The sequence below is a fragment of the Perissodus microlepis genome, chromosome 16, assembly GCF_051167445.1.
Source record: "Perissodus microlepis isolate ML-2025 ecotype Zambia chromosome 16, ASM5116744v1, whole genome shotgun sequence".
Taxonomy (NCBI): domain Eukaryota; kingdom Metazoa; phylum Chordata; class Actinopteri; order Cichliformes; family Cichlidae; genus Perissodus; species Perissodus microlepis.
Genome location: NC_140476.1, coordinates 21219907 through 21244522, shown reverse-complemented (window position 1 = coordinate 21244522; position 24616 = coordinate 21219907). Strand labels below are relative to the sequence as shown.

The 24616-nt window shown below is 40.5% G+C and overlaps 3 protein-coding genes across 6 annotated transcripts; 1 reads left to right on the top strand and 2 right to left on the bottom strand.

Annotated features, from left to right (window-relative positions):
• Window positions 1-3349: 3349 nt before the first annotated feature.
• LOC146370871 (TLR adapter interacting with SLC15A4 on the lysosome) lies at window positions 3350-6322 on the bottom strand. 2 transcript variants are annotated; one of them, XM_084907578.1, is made up of 2 exons: window positions 6130-6322; window positions 3350-5393 (listed from the first exon to the last, which is right to left on the bottom strand). In XM_084907578.1, exon 2 carries the CDS (start codon window positions 5389-5391, stop codon window positions 4438-4440), a length of 954 nt encoding a protein of 317 aa, XP_084763704.1. In that variant the 5' UTR covers window positions 5392-5393; window positions 6130-6322; the 3' UTR covers window positions 3350-4437. The 2 variants fall into 2 exon arrangements, with proteins under 2 accessions (XP_084763704.1, XP_084763703.1); XM_084907577.1 differs by lacking the exon at window positions 6130-6322 and adding an exon at window positions 5830-6104.
• Window positions 6323-7482: 1160 nt separating this feature from the next.
• c9h13orf42 (chromosome 9 C13orf42 homolog) lies at window positions 7483-10729 on the top strand. The gene is made up of 2 exons (XM_084907582.1): window positions 7483-8131; window positions 10359-10729. The coding sequence occupies exons 1-2, from the start codon at window positions 7483-7485 to the stop codon at window positions 10601-10603; spliced, it is 894 nt and encodes a 297-aa protein (XP_084763708.1). The 3' UTR covers window positions 10604-10729.
• A 1603-nt stretch (window positions 10730-12332) lies between these two features.
• rnaseh2b (ribonuclease H2, subunit B) lies at window positions 12333-22937 on the bottom strand. 3 transcript variants are annotated; one of them, XM_084907581.1, is made up of 11 exons: window positions 19788-22937; window positions 18967-19035; window positions 14970-15077; window positions 14407-14483; window positions 14049-14163; window positions 13903-13967; window positions 13692-13797; window positions 13312-13393; window positions 13181-13226; window positions 12833-12910; window positions 12333-12506 (listed from the first exon to the last, which is right to left on the bottom strand). In XM_084907581.1, exons 3-11 carry the CDS (start codon window positions 15058-15060, stop codon window positions 12396-12398), a joined length of 771 nt encoding a protein of 256 aa, XP_084763707.1. In that variant the 5' UTR covers window positions 15061-15077; window positions 18967-19035; window positions 19788-22937; the 3' UTR covers window positions 12333-12395. The 3 variants fall into 3 exon arrangements, with proteins under 3 accessions (XP_084763707.1, XP_084763705.1, XP_084763706.1); XM_084907579.1 differs by lacking the exon at window positions 19788-22937 and adding an exon at window positions 19289-19745; XM_084907580.1 differs by lacking the exons at window positions 12833-12910; window positions 19788-22937 and adding an exon at window positions 19289-19749.
• Window positions 22938-24616: the final 1679 nt, after the last annotated feature.

Below are 24616 nucleotides of genomic sequence, written 5' to 3'. Positions count from 1 at the left end.
AATCTGAGGGAAAAAAAAGGCAATCGCTCAAGCGAAGTTGAGCTTCTGAACAAATGTTAATCAAATTAAGTGCTTCAATACACCAGCTGTAGTCTGAAATGCTTCCACTTGTGTGTGCGTTTACGTGTTTTCCTGCATGCGTGTGAGTCTGTGTGTAAATCTTTGAAGAACCCAAAAGATCTTGACTTTTAGTAGGCGCTAACAAATTATGAAAAGTCACAAAAAGAAAAAGAAATGTAAACATACGTGGCTGTTCCAATTAACAAGGCCGCATAGTAAAAGCTTTTTAAATAAAGGGAAGCCACAGAGTGCGAAAGGCATTAAAGCCACAATAGTGAGAGTGTATCCGGGACCTTGGTTTTGATATAAAATCCCATGGCCTTGCCTCCACTGACCTCCGTGTTAAAAGCTCTTTGTGACGAGGAAATTACTTTATGAACCTCTGAAAGACACTCCAACACTTCAACCTCCCCGTTAGTTTCATTGCTAGGCCATGAGAGAAGTGCATGTGCGTGCATGTGTGTGTGTGTTTTCACCACTCTCCGTCTGTCTTCTTTATTCATGTTTTCTCCAAAAATCATTCCTTCCATTAAAGAAAAAAAAACTCCCCATAGCATTTTTTTGAACTCTTTGTCCTTCTACTTGTAAAGCATTTGAAACCAAACGAGTAAAATAAAATCTGTAAATTATAAATCTGCTGAGAAGAAAATGTAAATAGCGTGCATAATTTGTGTGAATGGTGAATTTGAGGGTCTCTAGGTAAACAGACTGTGAGAGACTGCTTTATGTGGTGTTACCTTCAGCCCTTCAAACAATTCTTATAACCTCTGCTGGAACAACAGGTCTGTTTTTCATTTTTTTTTCCTCCAAGGTCTGTGGAAATTAGTTTATTTGAATGTGCTCACGCTGCCGGGCTTGGCATTGGGTGAATCATATTTATATGTGAGCGTTTGTGTTTAAGTCTGTAAGAACTTCGTTCCTTTAACATGTACCTGGAATGTTCAGTCCAGATAGAAGCAGAAATACCAAACATGTGTCTCTCCGGCCTTGAGACTTCACAGGGCTCCGACTGCGGCACTCAGCTCGGTAAACACAGTTTCCTCCTGTGGCTTTCTGTTTGGAAAGGAAACAAGGAAGTTGATCAAACACTGGATCAGAAGGCCATGGCTACACTGGAGCCGCTGGTCTTTGAAAGTGGAGAAAAAAAGGGTGAAAAAAATGTGCAAAAACATTGTCCAGCCCTGCTAAAAATTATACATGTGCAATATTTTCCAAAAATAAATCTTGTGGTGTAGATATGCTTATCCTTATCTGAACAGATTTACACCCCAGTCCTGAAGACATCATAGAGTCAGAGTAAAAGGGTGCACAAGATAGAGGACATTAACTGGCTGGATAGACACTAACTGTAAGGAGGAGGTGAAAAGGGGGAATAAAAGATATAGAGGGGCAAAGCCATGAGGATTAAGTTAGGTGGTAATGCTTCCCCCTTGTGACTGATTATCAAACTGCAAGACTTACAAGAAAATCAGTGAAGCTCTTTTTTTGTAAGAGAATAAATAAAGATTTGAATGCCTGGAGCTATATCATGAAACCCAATTTGTTTAATTTCAGAATTTAAACAATTGTCCTGGGCTTTGAAATATACTGCTTAGATGCATGGGAAACACTCAATACCCCAAACATGCAGAAATTCACATTATATGAATAGTGCACAAGAAATTAATACTTGATAACATTTGGTTTTCAAACTAAATGTGATCATAAGCATTCCCATGTGTGGTTTCAAACATCATTTTAAGTTGAGCAAACAGATAAATGTCCAAAAAGCCTTCAAGTTCTTTCTGCAACATGACAACAACTCCAAAAAAAAATACAGTTACAGCCATATAAAAAAAAAAACCCTCAGCTAAACCTTCACAGGCTCGAGTACCCCTCCAAAGAAGGATGTGCCCCTGACAGAAGAATATGCCCCTCATAGCGTTGTGATCATCACTTAGTCTGGGATCACATGAGGGCAGATATCGACAAAAACTGTGTACAAGTACCCCAAGGTGAAGAGAACAACCTACCTGCCAATTATCCAGTTCTTTCAATGTCCACCTCAAAGAACTGTTGCTTTTTAAGGGCAACAATTTCTTACACCAGATATCAATTTTTGAACGCATACTGACTTTCACCCAGCAAAGTGTGAAAGTTAAAGGAATAACAATGAGCAAAAAAGCACATCTGAGTAAAATACATGGGCAGAGATTTAAGTCAAGGGGAACTTTAACCTCACGTCATGACTTTATTATACCACTCTGAAATAAAGAAGCTTTAGAAATAAATATGTAAAGCTCCTACACAACCTTGCTGTACCATTGATTCAGCCAGACAGTTAGATAAGATTATCAGCGCTTTATGACTCCCGTTCTTCTCAGATTTTCTCTCAAGGAGAGTTTCAGAAGTAAGTTTAGGGAAAAGTTATCCATTAATAAGACAGCAATCTATTCAACTCAAAGACTGAGAAGTGAACAAAAGAGTAGCAGTAACTCAAAAACAGCACAAATGGAGCAAAACCCGTGAGTTAATTCAAGTCAGCTCGAGCTAAACTGCATACATACAGCAACGTGTCACTCTCCTCACATCATATTCCAAACAAACTCTCCCATTTTCCAATCTCTCCCTCCAACAAATCAAACCTACTGTTAACACCCCAGCACCCACCTGTAGGCTCTCAGCGGCAAGGAGTGATGAGCACGCAACAAGATGAGAAACTATAACTACATTCAGCTACAATAACAGCTCATTTAAAATAAAACATAATAAGCGAAAGACACTGAGGCGTGGAAACATGATAAAAGAGGAATGACCTAAAGGACTGAGCTATAAAAAAAATTCAAGTATGATTTCTCAGAGATGTAAACAAAAGAAGCCAATAACCGAGGATGTGAAACTGGATAAAATCTATTTGAGCGGGTGAAGAGAAGTCCGAGGTTAAACAACAGGTTATCAGTAAACGGCAGTGCGGCGGGGATGGAGGATGAAGCGCTGGGTCTGGCTGTGAATGGGTTTGCAGAAGATCAGAAAGGTTTGTGGGAGTAGGTCAGAGCAGCGGGCAGTTAGACGGTCAGAGCCTTTTTCTACAGCTCACAGAGGAACTCCGAATCGTGCTTCAGGTGACTGATTTTTAAAGGGATCCTCTCGCGCTAATTACTTAAGGAGGCAAGAATCCGACCCCCCTAAAGTCATCATTTAAATGGATTTCAGAGTAGCCTCCAAAACCATGATCTATAGTATTTCATGCTAACATCAGAGAGTCAGACGATCAAAAGGACAATTATATAAACTAATTAGAGTCCTTAGGGGTTATTAAATGTTTCTAATTGGCTACATAACACATAAAATGACACATAGAGAGAGAGGGAGCATTCATAAGTCACATTATAATATAAGTAATTTCATCAAGGGTGGGATATTAATCTGTGGATGAGTCAGTAAGGGGAAAGGTGATCTGCAAGACAAGAGAATAAATGACATGAGATGTACAAAAGTGCCTTTGTTTTCTTTCAATGATTTTCAGCAGTCTTGATTCATCTTTGTCCTCATCATACAGCTGAGTTCAAGGTAGAGTGGAGGAGGGGGAAATAGTCAGCTCGTGGAGTTTTCTTTTCATTCTTAAGGAGCAATTACACTCCTGGATGATGATTTTTGAATTAATAGAAAATCTGTTTTGTTAAAGCATGTGTTCTCTTTTCATGTGCTGCTCAGACATCATGAAATCAAATTCTTTACATCTGCAGTCCTGATGGGGAGACTGGGGTAACAAACGGCTCATGCAGCACTTGGTTACAGCTACATTTTTAGGTAACAGAGCCGATGAAGTCGCTGTGTGAAGCCTAGAATGACAGCGTGTTGATCAAAGGGCATTTCGAGGCTGCACTTTTGGATATTTGTTGCAAATTCAGTGTCTTCCCTCCTAGTTTGATCATAAACAGCCTTGTTTCCTTCGTGAAAAAAAAGAGTCAAATCTAATTAATCAGTGATCATTAAGCATGCAAAATGATCTTAGATGTGGCTGCACATAATACATAAAGAGGCAGCATGCTGTTTTTGATTTCGTGTTATTCTGCTAGACCATCGATGTTCTTTTGAAAAACGGGAAGCAGCGGTTTCAGTTTTCAGTTCCTGTTTTTATTTTCTTTAGAAAGTTAAAGCTGCACTAAAGACAGGTAAACACAGATCCCAGTGTCATCACTGCAAATTCAATTTAGGATGCATAAATACGGCACATTTTCCAGGTAATTACTGAATAATCCCACGTAGAACTCTCATTTAACATCTTCTCAAGAGCTAATAAAATAAAAATGTGGTTATCAGTCCAATCCTGGGTTTTTTCAGTGTTGTACTGAAATGAAAGGCAGTATTGAATGAAGGAGTTCCTTGACAGTGGGGTCACTCATTACTCTCTGTGAGTTGCTCCCTGGATGCCTCATTAGAAATCTGCAGAAAGGGAGTACTGATCTCACTTGACTGCATATCACCAGCGACTCGCAGGAAGCAGCTCAGGACCATGTCCTTGGCCAAGCCGGCCTCCATGTTGCCCTCCCGGCTGAGCTGCAAAGTGATTTGGTCCAGGCTGGTGAGGACCAGCTCTGAGCCCAGTAAAGGGCAAATGGCACTTGCATCGGAGTCTGAACCAGGGGCTCCTTCTCTTGCCATATTCTCCATCATGTATTGCTGATACAGATCCAGGAGCTTTTGCTCCAGGTAGTGATTCAGGAGGGAGTTGGAAAATGGACCTTCATGCCCCTGGAGCAAAAAGCTCCGATCACGGCCGCTCCCCAGTCTCCACCGATTCGAACCTCCCCTCAGTGGAAACAGCATCCCATCCCGAGCTTCGTGTCCTTGGAGGGAATCTTCCACTGCTGGGGGCACATCACAAGACTGGATAAAGGGACCGACATCCGGTACATTGGCACAAACCCTCAGCTCGCAATTATTAGCTGAGAGAGGCAGCACCTGGTCACCTGCAATATGAAGGTCACTGTAGTTTTTGCAAAAGCTCTGACAGAACGAGGGAACCAAGAAAGGGGTATCGCCACCTGAGTGAGCTTGGGCCGGGATCTCTATCTCTCGAGAGATCTGCCTGCCTAGATGAGCTCTCTGAAGATCTAAGGACTGCAAAGGAGAAATGTACAACTCAGCTGAAGCCCTTCGGTTGTCTGTAGCCATCTGCTCCGGGGAATTGTGATGAACAAGCGGAGCATGTCTGGTGGAAGCTGGTATGAGGGCAGCAGCTGCTTTCTGTGACCCATAAGCATTCTGGAAAGCTGGCTTAGAAGGAAGGGAGTCCAGCTCTTCGAATTCACAGTAGGTCATGATCAGCAATCTGCCTTCACAAAGCATGGCTGCAAGAAAGAGCACATATTCAGAAGATGTATGCAGTGAGAGTAAAGGGAATTTAACATGTGATACGATGCTATTTTTACCACCATATTTATATATATATATATATATATATATATATATATATATATATATATATATATATATATAGCATTTGCAGCACACATCCCTATAGGCTTTTATTTAAGTGCATACAAACAGTATGCATTTGAATAAAGGCACCAAAACGGGACAAAAGCAACAGTGAGAGAACATTTTGCATAAGTATTATAAGAAGCACCAAACTATTTCTGCTGCACAATTGATCCCTGTTGAAAAGTCTTCGCAGACTATTTCAAAATTTAATTGGCGTGGCTAAGAAGTTACATGTAACAGAAGAATATGTTGGTTTAACACTTCCAAAGATTGTTCATCTATTAAAAAGAATGATCTTCCTACCTCAGATCTGAGTCACAGAAAAGCTTAAAACCTGTATTTTGGCACTAAACGTCCTAAAGCAGTTCTCTCAAAAGTCTGTTTTGGAGTCTGAACCTGGCTGTTGTTTTATACAACCCAAAAAGGAAGTGGGACTATCCCTTTTCACCTTGATCCCAATTCTGCAAACTTCTGCTCTCATCATTAATGCATTTCAGCTTGTAATCTTTACAACTAATATGTTGTTTTCATTGGATTTAGCTGGTATTTTCCCTGATTATTTAAACCCTTTATACCTGGCAAACTTAAATAAGACGTGCCTACCTCCACATCAGATTTCCTTCTTGCACTATGAGGTAAAATGGTGGATGCTAGATGACAGCAAGGCGAGATGTGGGCTGTAAAAAGAAACCATTGATGTTTCATTTCCTCGCAAAGCAGGTGTGCAACTGAGCTTTGCATAAAAGCAGAAAAGAAAGTCGTGTTTAATATGATAAAAATACAAGGAAACAGAAAGTTCCAGATAACTCATTCCTGTTTTCGTTTTATGGCAGATCACACCACAAATGTTTGAAGTACCTCAAAATTTTCACAGCGTGTCTTTATTAATTGTTGATGTTTTTAGCTTAAACTGTCTTTTCCCATCCTCTGAGTTCACAGCAAAGCAGAAGTGGTAACTTCACACTCAGTTATGTGACCACAAATAATCATTTCCTCCTTGATGCTTTGCCTATTCTTCAGGCACTGAACTGTCAAAGTCACTTGAGCCCAGAGGCTTTGATGGTCGTGAAATAGTTTCTTTTTCCTCACTTGACTCAAGCTTTGCTGTAGTGCAGCTATACACTGAAGTCTAAATCAGATATGTGGTGAAAGTGTTGAGAGGTTTCAGGTGTTATTTATGGCCTGGATTTTTTTTTTTTTTTCGAGATGAAAGCCCCTTGTCGGCTTGAAGGACTCCTTTCTGTCCAGACTTCCTCTGCTTGTGATAGGGAACTCCAACAATAGCAGTGCATGAAACATGAGAGAAAGTTATTTCTTATTAATGAGGAAAGGAAACCTAATATATAACAGCATAAACTCATGAGGCTGTTAGGTTGTTCATACAGCTGAATTATAAGTCTTGAAAGCACAAAATACCACCAAAGTCAAAACGAGTAAACCCATGTGTAACTGCAGCTTTCTGCTTCTGATTATCTTTCGTTTTCTCTTGTATCAGATGTGTAAACAGGTGGCTTCACAGCTATAGTCAGTAAAACTGAAAGGGTCCAGAGTTTCATTGGTGGCTGTAGTTATTTTGTCCACTTAATCTCCTGTGGGTTAAGATATCTGACACAGGTCTGCTGCTCAGTAATGGGAGCGCAAAGTGTAGAGTTACCAACCCGTTGCTACAGCAATGTTGCTGAGCAACATCCGATAACATTAAAGACATGCTGAGATCAGGTTAGACACCTGTCTCACGTCTGCTCTTGTAGCACAACAAGGTAGCAGTTTGGCGATTTCAGCACCCTGGACAGCTTCTGGTCCCGTTGAACAGCTCCAGCAAAGATGTCATAAGGACTCCCATAAAGGACAACAACTGTTTTTTGTTTGTTTCTACTTTTTTTGTATATGGATAAATGGTGTGCAAAGGGGAAGTGGAGAGCGAGTCTGTCAACATGACATACTGTCCTTAGAGGAATGTTCAGAAAGATCAATAATGTGTTCCGTCCCAACCATCATGGACAGAGAGGACGGGATGGTGGTGGTGGTAGTGGGTGTCGGGATGAGCAGGACTACCACAACGCTTGCACTGTCAGGCTGGTGCGCAGCACCTCCATGCTCGTTGTAGGGGAGAAAACTCAGACAGCTGCGGGCTCGACTTTAAAACGGAGCAAAAGCACAGTGAGCATCGAGTCGACCTTGTACTATTATCAGAGACAAGAGGACAGGATATGGCTGTACTCACAGAATCAGAACTGCCTTGAATACCTGGAAGCGCTTGTGGCTCTGAGGAGGCAGTACATGAAGAGTGTGAGCGACTTGAAGGGTACAGACGCAAAGGCCACAGTTTCTTCCAAGAAGAAGCCTGCGCCCTCGCCGCCTAAAAAGGAGGGCCCGGTAAGCTTAAACCAAGCAGCCAATATCACATGGAAGGAAATATCAAAGATGTTTTCTTTTTTCTTCTATCATTTTACACCACAGATATCAAGAGCCAAACCCTCAGCACCCCCAGTTCCAACTGAGGACGACACTTTGCAGTTCTTTGATGCGGTCATTGCCAGCTGTGACAGCGAACCTCTGCGCAAGCCGTACAAGGATGATGGGCACGCAGACGTGGATTTTATTGGTGAGTTTGAAATTCCAGCATTTAATTTGAGTAATGCTGGAAGTGAGAGAGGATCATTCAACCTACAAGACAACCTGGCAACCTACGAGCAGTGAAGTCACCTACGTGATAAAGCCACCAACAGCTTGTTTGGATATTCTGTTTTGGATGTGATGTGAGACTTAAACTGCAAAAGCAATGATTAAATTGGTTCGGTCAAAATCAGAATATTTACTGTGATTTGCTAAACGTGATATAGGCTTTCTGTTTCACAGCAAACTGCCCTGCTTACATTCATGCATTCATAAGCCAGTGATGTAGCTGACTAAGTTAAACATGTAAAAAGGGTTTTTATGTCATTTTTGAGGTGCTTGATCTTTAAGTAGGCTACTCCAACGTCTTCTTGTTGTGGCTTCACCACAGCAGATCATCTGCCTCCATCTTCCCTATTTCCCTAACATCCTCCTCTGACACACCAACCCTCTGCATGTCTTCCTTCACTACATCCATGAATCTCTCTGGGTTTTTCCTGGTTTCTTCCTGCCTGGCAGCTCCATATTCAACATCCACTATCCCTCCTCAACTACACAAGGTTAATTCAACAGTCGACGTCATGTATTTTGCAGATTTAGATACAAAACATGATAAACTATTATGTTCACTCCTCCATCAAGGCCTCACCAATCTCTTATTTTCAAATTAAATGATACGGATCCAATTTTAAATGCGGTCTGCCTTTACCCATGATCACCACTTTTTTTTTTTTTTTTTTTTTTTGGAAATTATGTTGCTGAACAACTGATGGCACTAAAAAAAGGCCCATCTCTGCCCACTCCAGACATATAAAAACAATGTAATCAGAAAAGGTGGGGGGGGGGTCTGGCTTACATGTAGTATACATTGTTTACCGTCAGCACTTATTTCAATTTGATTCTCCCCATCTGTAAAAACATTTGTAAAGTTTGAAGGAGTTGAAAGAGAATACTTGAGACAATACTACTTACCTCTTACCACTCTGCTAATATATTTTATTATCTGTTCCCTCGCAGTGTTTTTGTGCTTCAGTCCAGCTGCTTTATTATTATGAAGCCACCTCACTTAAAAATCATGGAAACACCCCTGCTAATGAGTGCACACACACTGAGATGTTTTTGTGTATGTTCGTAGTTTCCTCTCGGTTTTGTTATACCTGACGATTTGGGACAAATTTCAGCTTTATCAGACTAACTCGTAACAAAAGCTCAGTCACGTTGTATAAATCCTTGCAACTTCATCTTCATGTGTAAATGTCGGACATTTAACACCTCATTTGTCTGTGTTGGTTACTGGTAATCTTATCCATGTAGGACAGATAACATTATCCAAGGATATATGTTAGGCTCAAGGTGTGTATTGGTATCAGTATTAAGCTTATTGCTTGTAGCAGTAAAGAAAAATGCTTCTAAAGATTTATCTTTGTTTATCTTTATCTGATGAGTTTAAACACAAGAGCAGTGGTGTCACACTGCATTAAATGCAGCAATTGTTATTAAATTATGTTAATTAGACCGGTAGACATAATTTGGGAGATATAAATATACACTGACTGAGCTGTTTGAGGCCAGATCCATAATTTCAGTTCAGCTGCTGCTAAGGATTAGATTCATTCATCCTGGGGAGGTTTACAAAATAAATATATCAAATATCAGGCTTTCGTGAATCCGTTCACGGAAGCTGTTTAAACCCGGTAAACATGGGTGACCCAGTAGCTCCACAGTGTATTGGTTTACACATGTATTTAACAAGGGAAAAATCCCCAGCTCATTCCCAGGAGGAGACACCCCTGTGTGGTTGTGTCATGAATGGCATCTGGAGTACAGATCTGCCAAATCAAATATGCAGAGCTACCTATTGTGGCAGGTCCTTGTGAAGAAAGGAGCAGCTAAAAGCAGCTCTTTAAACACCTACAACCCAGTGAAAATATTCTCATTAATAAAAGCCATGAGTACAAGTCAAGAAAACAGTAAAACAAAGTAGTTGAAACACTGAGAATTCCAGCTTGAGCTCACCCCATTGCCCACTCAACCTTACAGGGAAAGTATGAATTAATGAAAATAATGATTATTTTATGTTAGGCTTTGAAAGCTCCTTTCAGACAGCGCATCGATGCTAACAGCGAAGCTTCTTTTCTTTCAGCTAGCTTTAATTATGGCTGCCACTTGCACAGATACTAAATGCTTCCTCGGGTTCTTGTCATTTCCTCCCACAGTGGCCTCCAGCTCGGCCGAACATGACCTCCACTCTAACTGGGTCTTGCGAGTTCCTCGAGTCTCAGATGCTTCGGACCAGAAAGCAGTTCCTGACTGTGCCAACGAAAGGATCCCCACGAAGAAGAAACAGAGCGGGTCCACGAGCAGCAGGCTGCGACTTCAGAGAAACCCGATCCACCTGCCCAAAGTGGTGGAGAGCGCATTCCAGACACTGCGCTTCAAGCCCAAATTAAAGAAGCAATGAAGCTTAGTGGACATTGAAATCAGTAGCACTGCCACACTGATCATTTGACACCAGTAAAATAAATAAATAAAGCTGTGCAGACAATTACTTAGTTTTTAATAAAGAAAATAATTTTATTAAAGCAAAAGCGGCCAGCTGTTGAAATATATTTTAATCCTTGTGTTCTAAAATTTCGCTTTTCCTTGGCAGAGACTTGAACATGTCACAGTAAGAAATGCACAAGTGATAATATTTCATATTAATAAGGATTTCCCTCTGTTAAAGTGTCCTTTTGGTGCACCTCTGCATTACAGTGTAAACCCCAAATAACTTCATATTGAAAAACACAGCAGTCGTGACACCAGGGCCATTACATATTTATATTTCAACATTAGATGTGCTAAAGCAGCAGAAGACCTCAACAGGTGTCACTCCCGTCAGTTAAGAACAGGAAACTGAGGCAGCAGTTCACACAGGCTCATCAAAACATGTTTAGAAAGATGTTGCCTGGTCTTGATTTTTACTACCACATCTAAATTTTTGGGTCAGAATTTTGTGCAAACAATCTGAAAGCATGGATCTATCTTGCCTTGTATTAACAGCTGCTGGTAGTGTAATTGTGTGGGGGATATTTTTTCCTGCTGCTTGAAACACCACAATTTAACAGGACTATTGCTATTGACCATCACTTTGTGACCTCAGTTACCCATCCTCTGAAAGCAATCATGTTAAAAAGACTAAAAATGAAGGTACCCAGACGGCCTACACAGTCACCAAATTCCAGTCCTTTCGAGCACCTTTGGGATGTGGTGGAACGAGAAATTCAAATAACAGATATTCAGCAAGCAAATCTGCAGCAACTGTGTGACAAAAATCACGTCAACACGGACCAAAATCTCTGAGGAATCTTTTCAGCACCTTGTTGAATCGATGCCACTGAGAATTTAGGAACTTCGGAGGGCAAAGTGGGCTTCAATCTAGTACCAGCAAAATGCATGTAATAGTGTCCAAGTGAGTACTGATTTCAGATACATATCAATTTGATGACACTTGATGACACTAAAGATCCAACTTGGATCATTTTTGTATACTCTAAAATAAAAGATCAGGAAATTCTTTTGATATCGTCAAGAATGTTTTTTAACCTATCTTTTAATGTCTCTTTTAAACTGAACAAAGTGAGGGTTAAGTATTGTGTTGGATACAGAATTTTGTACAGTAGTGTACAGGTAAGACCCAAGGAAAGGTTGGAGTCCTCTGAGGTATCAAAACCAACTGAAAAATGTAACAATGGCTCCTTTCAAAGTCAGAGCGCTTCATGTGAGAGAGAAGTTCAGCAAGTCCAAGGACTGGGCTGTGTGAATAGCTCAAAACCAGCCAAAGTTATTGTATTTATCATTGCTAAAGTTAAAATAGTTGTAAACATGAAAAGTCAATAAAACACAATCTACCTGACCTAACTTTTATGGTATACAGCAAGTGTTGCATTATTGGTTTTATTTTCCCAGGGTTACAAATACCTGTTACTCAATTTCAGGATACAGAGGATTTGAATGAATGTTTAGGTACTAAAGTAGGATTAAAGAAAGTCTTTGTGTAGTTTGTGGTTGTTGCAAAAGAAGTATTCAGAAACTTAAATGAACCCATATCATCTGAAATGTTTTTTTAAATATTATATATTTATCAGTTTAAAAGCAATGCTAAATTACGTGCCACGATCCCTTTACCTTCAAAGTATTTAAAAAGAAAGTACTTTCAAATACTTTTTTTTCTTTATTAGAAATGTCATACACAAATCAAACACAAACAGCATTCATTTCTTTTCTGCTTTGACCTTGGGGCTGAAAAAGGACGACATTGGCTTCATGCCTGTCTTGTCCACCTTAGCTAGACTTTTCTGAGCTGCCGTCATCTTCTTGGGCGGCTGAAATGCAAAAAAGAAAAATCAATATAACACAACGCCCTTGTGTGGAGACCACAGGAAATTAATTACATAACATCAACTTCAATTAAATCTACAAGGTAAGGGCCACAGCCTTGTGAATACACGATGTACACCAGGCTTGAAGAAAGCGATCGGCAAACAAAAACTGCACGAACAGTCAGCGTCTTAAAAAAAACAAAGAAAGAAAAAGAAATAGAAAAAGCTAAAATAACAGCAAGCTTTGGTCATTATCATGTAATTACAACGAAGATAAAACCACCAGACGCTCCACATGCTTTAGTCTATTCCAGCAGACATACACTCACTTTGCGCGCAAAATCTGCACTGTTGAATTTGGTGTAGTCTTCTCCAGCCTCCACCGGCTTGTCTGAAAGTTTCCGCTTCTGCCAAACGAGGAAGTAAGACAGGCTTTTCATGACTAAAACCACCAAGCTATTTTTCCACAGAACCACCACTACAAGCTCTAATGTCCTCACACTATAAGCAAAGTTAACCCCACACAAGCGCAGGCAGAGGATTTCCCCTGTGAAACATGCACCACTTTACAGTAAGGTGGATGAGTGCATGAAGAGTGCACGGCATCTACGACAGCAAGCAGAACTGAAAACATGCAACACCACATATATTTGCACCTAAGAGGGAAGAGCTCATACCTTAGAAGGAGGCTCGGTCTCCTTTGGGCTTGTGAGCTCTGGTAACCTATGAAGCACAATAAGAGATGTGCTTGATCTGCAGTGGCGTTAATACCATTACTCATTAAGATGTTCATCATTCATCAACTTACCCCAAGTGTGTGAGGAGGGCTTTGCTCAGGTCTTCACTGATATACTCTGATATCAGGCCGTGGGAATACCGTATGAAGTCCTCTGTATCGTTAAATAAGAGACACAAATAACCAAAATTGCCCTGTTTGATTAGTTGTGTATTTCTTTATGACCGAGAGATTTAAAAACTTAAGGTCAGGGAATTGTTTAAGTGATCTGTGAGTCAACATAATCTATAAACAAAAACTTTGCAGCGCTACTGCCATCTGCTGGTCAAAAGTCTTCTTAGAAAGAAACTATTTAGGCCCCAATATGTCTTCTCGGGTTAAGAATGAGGCAGAAAATTCAGATGGTTGAGAAATGGGAATCATCTTAAAAGCGTTAAGTGGTCTTAAGTTACCCTCTTGGTTGTCTGTCTCTGACTTTACTCTGACATATGTTGAGGACTTCACTCCTTCTCCCACAGAGACATTTTTTTTCTTTAGGGCAATAACCGTCCTCTCCACCTATTAAAAATACATATATAAAGAAAATGTGCAGCATGTGCAAAAAATAAGCATGCATTTTCAGTGTTGTATTGCACTGAGCAAAACCAGATTTTCAATAAATACCTTTTTCTTTAACCAGTTCATGGTTTTCTCTTGACTGTATCGATGATACATCTGGCTTCCCACCTCTGGAACACAACATTTGAACAAAGCATCCAGCTTCAGCTTGCAGCTTCATGAATCCCAGTATCTTTAAAAGTAAAATTCACCTTTTTCCTCAGCGATGTGGTGCAAGGAGGCCAGGGTACGAGCGCAGCTAAGCAGCCTCGAGCAAGCTGGGAATTCTTCATCTTTAACAACTTGATCCACACGCTGGAACTTTCCCTGAGCAACACATTAAGGGATGAAACAGTCAGGTCCACACGTTTTTTTTGACAATGACATAATTTTTGTAATTTTGCCTCTGTACACAAAAACTTATAATGTGTTCAATATAGTTAAATCCATGTAAGTTTTTCTGAACTTCCTCTACTGTTCTGTACCTTATGAAACAATATCTAATGTCTCTGTAATGCTTTGCTGAAATTGAAAAATGTTTCACTTAATTGTATGTAAGCATCTTCGTACCTCTTTGCCAGATTTGATCAAATATGGCAAAATTAGAAAGAGAGGATCCAAAGGTGTTACAAAGATCAGTCTCCCATCTGATTAAAAAAAGAGAGAAAGACAACTGGTAAAGCAAAGACACGTAATTAGCATCTGATTAAATTTTGCTATAGGACAGCAAACTAAATAACTGCGAGACATCAGCTGAAAATTCATAATTTTTTCTATGACTTAATCAATAAATTGTTGATTAAATAAAAAGAAAACTATTATGCAGTATGCAAACCTGTGAATCACAGACCTGAGCTGTCAGCTTGTCATATACACTTGGTGTATGATGTCATGTTACAGGTAAGCTGTATGTTGAATCCATTTGTCAAAATTTATGTCCAATGTAAAAGGAGCTTCTGAATAGATCATTTGGCTTCTTTGGACTTCAACCAAGCTGGAATGAGCCCTGATTGCAAAACTCTTCCCATCAGACAAATATAGCTGATGCAGATTCAAGATAAAATGAATCGACATCATAGCTGTGTGTGTAATTATGATCAGACTGATTCAGTTTACTCTGGAATGAGACCCACCTCTCTGCACAGCCTGGCCAACAAACCAAGAGTGGAAATCATCCTCAAATGCTTTGACCTCATACAGCATCACATCCCCACAACCCAACATGTACAGAGATGCTGCATCTGCAGGATTAAAAAAAAATGAAAAAAAGGAGGAAATGTGTTATTTCAGTTCTGTTACTGCAGTTTACAAAACACAGAATTAGCCCACTTTAACACCTGATGGGAAACATGAAAAAAAATAGTTTTGAGGTTCTGTTTTAAATATGAGTATGGATGCCTGTGTCCGCCATTTTAAAAAAAAGTATTCATAACTCGAAATTTCGACTTATTTTCTTGAAATTTGGAGAAAAGTAACTCGAAATTTCGAGTTAGCTCTGCCAATCAGTAATCTACGCACTCAAAACTGGATTGCAACAAATTGGCGCTTTCAAGAGTACGTTTGCTGATAGTAACGCATGTGATTCAGCTAATAACACCAGGATTTCATAATTTGTGAAGCCACACTGAAAATAATCAGCAATTTGTGCATTCATGACTGGCTGTAATACTGGTAGCTTAACTGTAGCATTTGGAGCTGAGTAGGGATGCACCGATACCGATACCGGTATCGGGTATCGGCCTCGATACCACATTTTCTAAAGTACTCGTACTCGTTAAAAGTCCCCCGATACCGAGGACCGATACCACGGTCTGAGACCTGTCTATGTTTGAGCGGCATGTAAGGGGTTAATCACAGGCGCCGAGTGCCCGCCCCCAGGCCCCGAGTGCCCGCCCCCAGGCCCTGGCTGCAGCTCAGAGCGGGAGAAAGCGAGGCGAGACATATCAGCTGTGTGGAACTATTTCAAAGTGAACGAAGACGCGAAAACAAAGGCTGACTGCAAATTGTGCTCAGCGAAATTGTCCAGAGGAGGCTCTAAAGGTAGTGCATTTAACACAAGCAATTTAATCAAGCACCTAAAATCCCAACACAACAACGAGTACAAAGAGTTTACCCACGCTTATTAGCACAGAGGAGCATAGCTGATGCTATAGCAGTGGGACGGAAAATAGTTGGGCATTTTAAACATTCCGCCTTAGCCTACTCCCGCCTCGAGGACATTCAGGGACAGCTCAACCAGCCAATAAAGAGACTGCAGCAGGACGTACAGGCGTGCTGGAACAGCACGTATTACATGCTCCAGTCCCTCATTGAGCAAAAGCGAGTGCATGAACTCCCTGACTATCTCACCGCTCACCAATGGGCTCTTATGGAGACGACTGTTGCTGTGACTGTGCTAGTGAGACTTCTAAACAGAGAAACAGACGAACAAATTTAAAATTAAATTTTGTTTTTTTATAATTATTTATTCTGTAATATGTTGCATACAACATGCTTTTCATTTTAAATAAATGTTCTTAATTCCAAACTAGTCCCTTGTTTGTTTGTTTTTTGTTAAATTATAGGACTAAAGCTGTTACCTGCAAATTTAAATCATGTTTTTATTAAGTACTCGGTATCGGTATCAGTATCGGCGAGTACTGAAATGCAAGTACTCGTACTCGTACTCGTTTCCAAAAAAGTGGTATCGGTGCATCCCTAGAGCTGAGGGCTTCAGCTTCCGGGTAACAAGGAAATGACGTCATTCACGTAGATAACTGATTGGCAGCACTAACTCAAAAGATAACTCGAAATTTCAAGTTATGGATACTTTTTTTTTAGTGGTGGAAATGGGTTTCCATATGTGAGACAGTTTTACACCCCAATTTTCCACTCCACTGATTAGCCTTTAATAACACAAAGGAAAGTGGGAAACATCTCAAGGATTAGAAAAGTTTTAGATGACCAAAAATTGAAAAAAAAATATGTTAATTGTACAGAAAGCAGTTTTTCTACACCACTGTTTTTAATTCTTAAAAAAGGTAATACAATCAATCCCTACATGTACACCACCTAACTTCCAACCCTTCTGCCTGTTGAAGGGACAGTAACTATTTTGTCCACTATTCGGACAATACTGTATTCCAAGAGGTACTGCTGGAATACATTATTGCTACCAGAATCCTGCTTGGTCTGGAGTTCAGTCTATAGCTAGCTAATGACCCAAAAGATTAGAAGACAGAATGATGAGTTTCAAAGCAGAAAAACTGGCCCAGATTCAAGATTTCAGCCTGACTGACCTGCTTTGGGTTCATCTGGACAAAAGCAACACAAATTAGCAAGTGCAACACACCTGCAGAAGCACTGAAACAAAAATTCAAACATTATTGTGTGTTTGCTTGGAGAATTAGTGAAAATTTTGTAATTTAATTTTCTATCATTCTTTTTATAAGATATATACTTGTTTTTAATTTCACAGTATATTGAGACATTACACTACATGCTAATCAAGATCAAGTGGCTTTATTGTCATTCGAACCATGTGTAGTGGTACAGTACACAGTGAAACGAGACATCATTCCTCCAAGACCATGGTGCTACATATGACATATAACAGACAATCAACAGAGGACTGCATGAAGTGCAGTGTGCAAAGATTGCAACAATTGCAAACAAAACAAAGACAGTGCAACACAAGAGAGAACAGAACGACACAGACACAACAGTGCAATAGAAATGTGCAAAAGACTGAGTATTGTGCGAAAATTCACTTGGTGTATGAAGGTGTGTGTGTGTGTGTGTGTGTGTGTGTGTGTGTGTGTGTGTGTGTGTCAGTCCAGCCTCAGCAATTTTGATTATCAATTAAAAATCAATGAACTGCAACTGAATTAAAAAAATAAATAAATCACACATTAGAAAACAAAAAGGCATAAACCATAAGTCCAAACCAACAAGTAACAAAACAAGTGTGTGAATATAGACATTACCATGCTAAGTGTTCTGGGTTGGCACAGGTTATGATTTAGTGACATCTTGTTGAATTTTAAGTTAATATTTAAATCAAAAGAAGCAAACAGTGGTCAGATTTTCTTTTACAAAGCTGCTCAGAGCTGATGTTAAAGTTTTCTCCTTTGTTAGTTTAACTGCTCTCAAATCTCTTGCAGCAGCTACGTGTTGATCTCATAAGTCGGGAAAGAGCATGCAGTGAGGCTGGACGTTATGGTTACACACTATGTTCTGTGATGGTAACACACAGTAAGAACAGAAAGAGTTTAAACTAAACCAAACATAGCAGGATGTCAATCCAGAGCCACCCACACAAAACTTTAATCTACTGATATACGTTCAGTGATCAGCATTACATTAGAAACACAGGCTGTAAAGCCCGTAATCTGCTGTTATCGATAAGTTACAGCCTTCTTCTTCTTAGCATTTGCACAGTATCTTGACAATTTAAAACATCCTGTCTCAGAGTGATGCTGAAAGATTTATTTATGCATTTACTGGTTCTAGCCGAGACTCCTGTAATTCATTATTAGGTTTATCTCATAGCTCCCTGAAAAGCCTTCATTTGATCCAAAGCAAGAGTATTGACAGGGACTAGAAAGAGAGACTTTTATCTCTCCCACATTGGCTTCTCTTTATTGGCTCCTTGTTTAATTAAGAATCAAACTTTAAATCATTTTCCTCTCATACAGGGTCTTAAATAATTAGGTCCCATCTTATCCTAAAGGCCACGTAGTACTATATGAACCCAATTGAGCACATCACTTTCAGACCGATGATTTACTTGTGGTTCCTAGGGTGTTTAAAAGTAGAATGGGAAGCAGAGCCTTCAGCATTCTGGTCCTTCTTCTGTGGAACTAGCTTCCAGCTTGGATTTAGGAGACAGACACCCCCTCTACTTCTAAGATCAGGCTCAAAACTTGATAAAGCATACAGTCCAGGGTGCCTAGACTAATGGGGGCTTCCCGTGATGGATGGATGGATGGATCTCAGCTACATAGTTTCTCAGTGTGCCAGTTTCTCTTATTTCCATTACATTTTATATGATAGAAGTTTAATTTCATCTAAAGGTTTACTCACTCAATGATAATGACATGAACACCAAGTTTCAGAGCTAGACCAAAGTATATAAAGACACAATCAGACCTGTTGATGGATTCCTTAGTCTCACAAAAACTGGATCACCGTCGTGCTTGTGTGTGTCGATGGCAGAGTCTGCAGACATCAAAACAGACACCACATGATAATTCACCACTATTTCTCCTTCTTATTCTTCTTATAATAAATATGCCAAGCTTTAATTTATTATTATAGCATGTAGTTTAAGACAAGAGCATGGCAGCCTCCATAAAAGCTCACAACACCACCAGCAGTTACATCAGTTATTACACCTATCAACGCTTAATAACTGCTTGCAAAGTGCGCAGCAAGCTAGCTCAGTTAGCTCATACTACACTCTCTAACCCACCTGGAGCGATGACAACCCAGCTGTCATTATCTACGTTTGACGTTCGCTTCTTTTTAGTAGCCATGTCGTATAGTTGTGTTAAGCGCGTAAGTTAACTTTTTTTTTTTAACTTAAAAACAGTGCTGGCCTACTCAAGAGCGTGCTCAGAAAGCTCAGAAAAGGCGCCTCTCTGCGTTTACTTCCGGTTTGTGTCACACGGGACAAAACATTGCATTGTTTATCCGCAGTTGGCTTATTTTCTGTCCCTTTTGAGGGAAAAGTCTGGTCGTTAAGAAAAAATAAATGGATTTCGTGGTGTCAAGAGCTCAAAACAGTGAAACGTAGACTTTTAACTTGAACCTTTTACGCACTTGCTGTTGTAGTAGTGGTACGTTCCGCGGTGACGTCAACCAGCATGTAAATTCGCGGTAGAGCCGCTAGAGGTCGCCCAACAACTTTTATTAGAATTCCTGTAATAAGATGATATTTGTCTTCCACGGTTTACCTACCAGTTCCTTACCTGATGGGCTGTTTCTGAAATTCTCCAGTTTTGAGCCTCTGCTCTCAGGTGCAAGATGTTTGGTGGCCGGTTTGTCCTTTGGCACACTGGCACGTAACAGATTGGGCGATCCATCTGTCCTTCAATAAGAGGAAGGCATCTCTCACGCTCTCTCAGGATATGACAGTGTGTGTCCCAGTTGGTTTTCAGTGAGTCACTTGTTTTGTTTTGATTCTCTGTTTTTTTACACTGTTTGCGAGCATCCTCAGATGGGGATGTGTAGGATGCTAGTGTGTGTTTTCAACCCTCTTATTAGATAACAATAGCTGCGTCATCGATTTGTTTAACTGTTCAGGGGTCCCTGTGATATGTTTATGTAGGGGTTTTTTTTTAGCTGTTGATTTCCCTGTCTTCTAAAGACACCCACAGCACAGCCCATTAACAGGTTTTTAATTAGCTTGTTTTGGTAATGAGGAAGGGAGGGATTTGTGTGCTGGGTGACTGAGCTTTTAAAACATCACCGCTCAGCGTCCCTGTGGGAGCAGCATGATGTAGGGGAAAACTTGAGTCTCCACATGGTAACCTATGGGTTTATGTTTTTCCCTGCTTGTGCATTTTCGTGCCACCTCTTTGGGCATTCTCTGCTCTTTTGTGTCGTTTTCCTTTTTTGGTCCATTTAAAAATAATGTTGCCTCACGGGCCCATTTGCCCAGATTTGAGCAACACATGCTCTAAAACCCAGTCTCAGCTCCTCCTTAAAATCAGTGAGATTTATGTTGCTGTAGTCTGTGGCAAAGAGAGCGTGGGTGAGATATTGTCTGTGAATTACTTGTTTTATGGGCCTCGGGAGTATCATACACAACAGTCTGTGCAGCTAAACAGAATATTCCATGAAAGCTTTCTTTCATTTTGGGCTGCTTGAGGGAACGTCTGTGTTTCTGACAGCCAGGCAGAACAACAGCGGCCTTTCTGATACTCTGGACCATAGACGACCCCAGAGAGCCGAGTCCTCTGTCACCAGCATGCAGACGAGAACAAAGCGGGGTCTAAATTTAGGCCTCTATATGGCTTTAGACCCAAAGTACGAGACCCCACTATCCTCTCCCAAACCCAGCTCCACAATCCTTATCAATCATGCATCCAACAAAGAGAATTTCAACACACCAAAAGCCGTGTCTGTTCTTTATGTCTCCCCACCTCAAGCTCTACTTCCTCCTCCTCTGTGTAATTCACTTTCAAGCTTGCTATGTCTTTAAAAATAATATGATTCCAATAAACTTTGCAGTAGAGGTAGGAGTTTATTGGAGCTAGCAGGCTGTAGATAGTTGGTCACACTCTGCTGAGCACATTGAACAGCCCATGGTCCTAGCTATCGCCGTGGCCTCATTTGGTGGTCCAATGCATGGCGGCTGGTTACAGCTTACATCGACTCAGCCTCCAGCTTTCATCTCAGCGCCATGTCGCGATGTGCTGCACATCACAGAGAGCTTTTTTTTCTTTTTTTTTATTACTCTTTTCATCATCTGTCTGAAGCAGTTATAGAGAGAAAAGAGCCCATTTTAAGAATGTACATATTCACTACAGTGCATTTTTGTCTGTCATGGCTGCCAAGTGAGGTAAGTTATAAATAGCAAAGGAGCGTCACTTAGGGTGTCACTTTTTCTGTACGTAGGCTGTGCCGTTATTTCATGCAGCTGTAACCACTTTGAATCCCCCACCCCTCGATCCTGCTGATCAACACTCAATTTTCAGCTCAGAGATGTAATGTGCACATTGACACATTCTTAACAGACATGCCATGCACACACATGGAAACAGATGTGGGGAGAATTCCCTCTGCAGCACAAGCCTTTGAGTCATCATCTGGGATTCCCTTCCTCTCACTTCCAAATATGGGTGGGATTGTGAGAGAGCGCGAGGAAGAATGTGGAAGGCAGTGGAACCCCCTCGTGATGTCAGAGCTGTGGAACAGTGAGCCTCACGCTGCCTGGAAATTCACCGGAAGGAATGTCGGGAATGTAAGAATCACCGAAATGCTATTCTCTGCTACATCTTAGTAAAACCTGACTTGTAGTAGACATGTCTCGTTTTTACTCCCACACAAACACACACACACTCCCATAATGTTGTTGGCCAGTCCACTCTCCGGAGAGACGTTCTTTCCCGTAAAGTCTTATTCCTCTTCCCCCTACTTGTTTCACAAGATGTGACTCCTTATTCCCAGCATCATTTGCTCTGTGTGAGGCCTCTGGATGAAAGTGGGTTTTTCCTTCTCCCTGTGTGAGAACAAAGTGCTTGAACATTGACTGCTGAGTGCTGTGTGATCTGGAAAGACACTCAAATAATAATCACATCCCATGTCATTCATTTGGCATGCAGCTTTTGAACATTTGGTTGTCTCTGAAACTGAGAAAAACTGGGGGGAAAGGCACTAAATTAGAATGAATCAAAGATTGTTTTCATGATTTAAATAAAGAAATTAGGCACCTGGATAAATCACACTCCTACATCTACTGCACCTTCAAATCTGTGAAATTCAGATTTTCAGAAATTCTGATTAAGTGCAGGAACATCCATTGAGAGTGACAAGTGGACCAGTTCTTATCAAAACGTCTGACATTCTGACAAGAACAAATGAGCAGGGTTTTTTTTTTTTAAAGTGATAACAGCACAATCAGCCAAGGAGTAGCTTTTTTGATGCTCAAAAGATGTCTTCAAGAAGCCCAACATTTCACCAAGGGATCTGCAACTGAGTAAAGTCAAAATAAACGAGTCTACAGTCGGCAAGAGCCTGTATCAATTTGACCTGCATGGAAGGAGTGCCGAAACAGGAACAGACCAGGCCCTTTGGAAAAGCATGGTATGGATGGACAAATCAAAGATAGAGCTATGTGGCCAGAGTAACAGTAGACATGTGTGGGATAGCTATTCGTGCATGGTGGTAATGTTATGGTTTGGGGTTGCTTTACTGCCTCCGGGACTGGGCATCTTGCCTCACGTTCCTTCTCTGGTTGCTGCAATATTTTACACCTACGCTGTAATTTCTTAAGTTGATGGAGAGCTAAATTAGGTAGTAAGACTTGATGTGACATGATTTTGCTCAGACTGGTTATAGGCAGACTCCAGTGAGACTGAAGTCTGACTTAGCGAGACAAGAATTTACCGTAGAAATTAAAACAAATATAATAAGAATAATAATAGCAGTTATTTTTGAAATGATATGGCAATGATTTAAAATGGGCTTATACACCCCCCCCACCCACCACCACCACTACCACCCTCACACCACTATCCCCAAACATCTTGCAACTGTAGGAATTTAACATGGACTAGTGACCAAATACTAAATCAAGCAGATGTCAGAGAGCGGTGGGCACAACGCCAACAGAAAAAGTCTTTTCTGTGAAAGAGGAGGGGATGCTAACTTGTAAGAGGTTACTTTTTACTTACTTTTTCTACAGAATAATGTTACAGCTGTGGAATTTGTGTAATAACTTGTTATAAAAAGCTTATTTTTCATTGTGGTGTTTATTGCATCGGTGAGGATCAAATATTTGAGCATGTGTTTGGCTAAATAAACTCACTGTCTACTTCATTAGGTATACCTGTTCAATTGCTTGTTAAATATCTAATAAGCAAATGACGTTTAGGCATGTAGACATGTCCAAGACAACCTGTTGAAGTTAAAACTGAGCATCAAGATGAGGAAGAAAGGTGATTGAAGTGACGTTAGAATGGCTTTTGGTGCCAGATGGGTTCTTCTTAGTCTTTCCGAAATGGATGATTTACTGGGATTTTCCAACACAACTATCTCTAGGGTTTAGGGAGAATGGTTTGAAAAGGCAAAAAAATAGCAGCAGTTCTCTCTGAGAAAATGTATTATTGATTCCAGAGGTCAGAATTGCTTCAAGCTCATAGGGAGGCAACAGTAAGTCAAATGATCAAACCTTGAAGTAGATGGGCTAGACCAGCAGAAGAACCATATTGAGTTTCACTCCTATCAGCTAAGATCAGGAAACTGAGGCTGTAATTTGCACGGGCTCTGCTTAATTTCTTAATTTGGCACAGACAGTATAACAGCATGGGTCCATCCAGGCTTGTATCAACAGTCCAAGCTGCTGGTGCTGTAACGGTGCATGGATATCTTCTTGGCACACTTTGTGAGCCTCAGTACTAACTGAGCATCATTTGAACACAAAGGTCTACCTGAATATTATTGCTGACGTTGTCCATCCCTCTGTGACCACAGCATGCCCGTCATCTGATGGGTGTTTTCAGCAAGATGAGGCTCCATGTCACAAAGATCAAATATTCTCAAACTGGTTTCTTGAACATGACAATGAGTTTCCTGTACTCAAATGCCCTCCACATTCAGTTCAAAGAGCACCTTAGGGATGTACTGGAACAGGACATTCACATCATGGATGTGCCACTGATAAATCTGCACCAACTGTGGGATGCTATCATGTCTATATGAACTAAAATCTCAGGAATGTTTCCAACATCTTATTCAATCCATGCCATAAAGAATTAAGGTAGTTCTGAGGCCAATCACAGTATCCAGAGTGAGTATTTCAACAAAATTCACACTTTGATTGTAATCTGATGAATCAGGCCTCATCACAAATAATTCAAACAATGTAAACCAGGGCCACTAAAGTCTCTGGCCCCTAGGCATTTGAGAAAAGTTAGCCAAACAGCTTTGAATCATTAGCCCACAAAGTTGAATTTTTTTGAATCACTAGCCCTCTTCAACCAAAAAGTTCCAGGAAACATTGAATCACGAAAGCTAGTTTCAAGAACTGAGGTGGGAGCAGTAAAGATTGTGCAATAAAATCAGGCCGTCATGA